Source organism: Sinocyclocheilus rhinocerous, unplaced genomic scaffold, assembly GCF_001515625.1.
Source record: "Sinocyclocheilus rhinocerous isolate Xijiao unplaced genomic scaffold, SAMN03320098_v1.1 scaffold943, whole genome shotgun sequence".
NCBI lineage: Eukaryota > Metazoa > Chordata > Actinopteri > Cypriniformes > Cyprinidae > Sinocyclocheilus > Sinocyclocheilus rhinocerous.
In genome coordinates, this window is record NW_015626129.1 from 314,987 (window position 1) to 317,664 (window position 2,678).

At 33.1% G+C, this 2,678-nt stretch overlaps 1 protein-coding gene across 1 annotated transcript in view; it reads right to left on the reverse strand.

Moving 5' to 3' along the window:
* LOC107711073 (transmembrane protein 255B) overlaps positions 1 to 2,678 on the reverse strand; it is a 45,507-nt gene that overhangs the window by 10,652 nt on the left and 32,177 nt on the right. Inside the window, exon 4 of the mRNA XM_016515995.1 lies at positions 194 to 283. Within this exon, the coding sequence (XP_016371481.1) occupies positions 194 to 283 (90 nt within the window). The remainder of the gene's footprint in view (positions 1 to 193; positions 284 to 2,678) is intronic.

Here is a 2,678-nt window from a genome sequence, read left to right on the forward strand (position 1 = left end):
AGGTAAAAAAAAAAAAAAAAAGGAAACGACTACTGTAAATTGTAAGACTAATCTAGATCTCCAATATAGTATCCAAGTGGTTGCTCGGGTATTCTGTTTGGTTGCTATTGCATTGATAAGATGCTCTGAATGGTGGCTAGGCAGTTGCTAAGGTTGTTTCTATGTAAAAATGTTTCATGGTTACTGTACTCACAATGTTGAGTAGGATGAAAACGCCATCAATCACAAGACACAGGAAACTGGCAATTATACCAAAACTCAGGAACACAATGGCTGCAATCAGCTGGACAGAAAAAGAAAAATGGATAACAGATACAATTGAGTTGACAGCCAAAAGAGGTGAGGTCTATTTTTCAAAATATGTACTGATATTAATTACCTGGAATATTTTTTTTCTTTGGATTAAATATAAATAATGTAATAATAAAATATAAATAATACAAAATAAAACAATGTAATATAAATACAATTTTATTAAAAGTTTAATGCCCTAAAGTCTAAAGTTGATTCTAAACTCCATTATACAAATACAGACTTGAGCTAGAGCATTACTGACCCTATGCTAATTAATTCAGCTGTCATATACTGTAATAAAACACAATATGTTGTCTAGGTCATTTAATTTTGCCTACTGTCATACATATAATTGCTATAAATTTATAGAACTATAATCAAGCACTATAATCAAAGTTGATGTCATTTACAAGCTTAAGTCATACAGTGAAATGTGTACCCCTTATAAACAAATACTCCACTTGATAGAATGACATGAATAATATTTTACAATATACATAATATAATACAACATACAATGATAATAATACATTTACAATATATATAACATATCACATTTATAATACATTATTGCTTCAATTAAATGAGTTAATATGCAGCTCTCACATAATGCACTACTGCACCATAAGAAATTTATTATTGCATGGTAATGATCATAGTCATCTTAAATAATCATGACAGGCCTAATATTACATAAAACTGCTTTATTTGACATGAACTCTACTGTAGTAAATACCTTTCCTAGTAAATGTACTATTCATATATGTGCACATACACACAGTCTTTGTCCTTGTCCAAAATCCGATACATTTTATGTGATTCCTGGGGGCACAATAAAAACTTATCTGGCTTTGAAACAAACCATAAATTACATATTACTGACAGTAACTCAACCAAATGTCATAGTGTATTTATTTTAACATGCAATATGATATCCACAGGGACACATCTCTTCTCAACTGATCAGAGACAGACATCCAAGAGAATCTGAACCCACCAACAGAGAGACAGATGCACATAAAAAGAAAAGGAGAGCCCAGAAGAGAGGAAGTGAACAGAGACAGTAAATGGACATACTGTATATAAAGGTCAATGGAGGAACAGAGAGGAGAGTAACAGGAAGGAAGATAAAAGGACAAGGTCCACACTTAGGATATCTGGATTCATGCTTCTTGTTCAGTTTAGTGAAATCTATACCAGATGTGAATCACAGTTCAAAGATGGAAATGAGGAAGACATATTAAATATATAATTAAACCAGACATACACAAGCATAAATTTTTGACCAAATATAGTCTTTTGCTATGAGCTATGCTCCCCACTTTGGGCCAGAATGATCTGTTTGTCTGACCAATGGCAGATGGGGGAATGTTCAGAAACCTGTTTAAAAACAGTTATTTTGGTAATTGTCACAGATCTGCCAGGCTCTCTCACTTCCACCATCCAGCATTCCCTGTCACCTGAGTACTAACCACCTGCACCTTTCAGCGATCACTCCCTCATCAGCACAATACTTAAGCACACACATCAGCCTCAGTCTGGCCTTAAACAAGGAAAGGCTGTATCTATTTGATTAAAATACTGTTGTAAAATACAAAATAATATTGTGAAATATTATTGCAATTTAAAATAAAAGTTTTCTATTTTAATATATTCCTATGAAGCAAAGCAATTTTCAGCATCATTACGCCAGTCTTCAGTGTCACATGATCCTTCAGAAATCATTCTAATATGCTGAATTATTATCAATGTTGGAAACGGTTGTGCTGCTTAATATTTTTTTGGGACCTGTGATATTTCTTTCAGGATTCTTTGATAAATAAAAAGTTAAAAAGAACAGTGTTTATTCAAAATAGAAATTTTGTGTTACAATATACACTACTATTCAATATCATATAATTTTTTTCTTTTTTTAAAAATAAATTAATACTTTTATTCAGCAAGAATGTGTTAAATGGATAAAAAGTGATAGTAAATACTTCTATTTTGAATAAATGCTGTTCTTTTTCACTTTTTATTAATCAAAGAATCAAAGAAAAAAGTATCACACTTTCCAAAAAAAAAAAAAAAATTAAGCAGCACAACAGTTTCAACACTGTGTCAGACTCTGTTCCATGTTGTGTGTCCTGCTCCCCATGTGCCTTCCCATGCCCGTATCCTGATTAGTATAGTTCATTTGTCCCAGCTGTTTCCCTTGATGTTTCATTGCTCCCAGGTGTGTCTCGTCATCCCCTCCTCCTGTGTGTATTTACAGTGTTCCCAGTCCCTAGTTCTCTTTCCGCTGTTAAACGTCTTCCTGAGTTCGTCTCCCTTGGTTTCTGGAATTAAAGTCTTGTTAAAGTATTCTCCAGCGTCTCCTCGTTCCTCGAAGTGTATTGTGACAG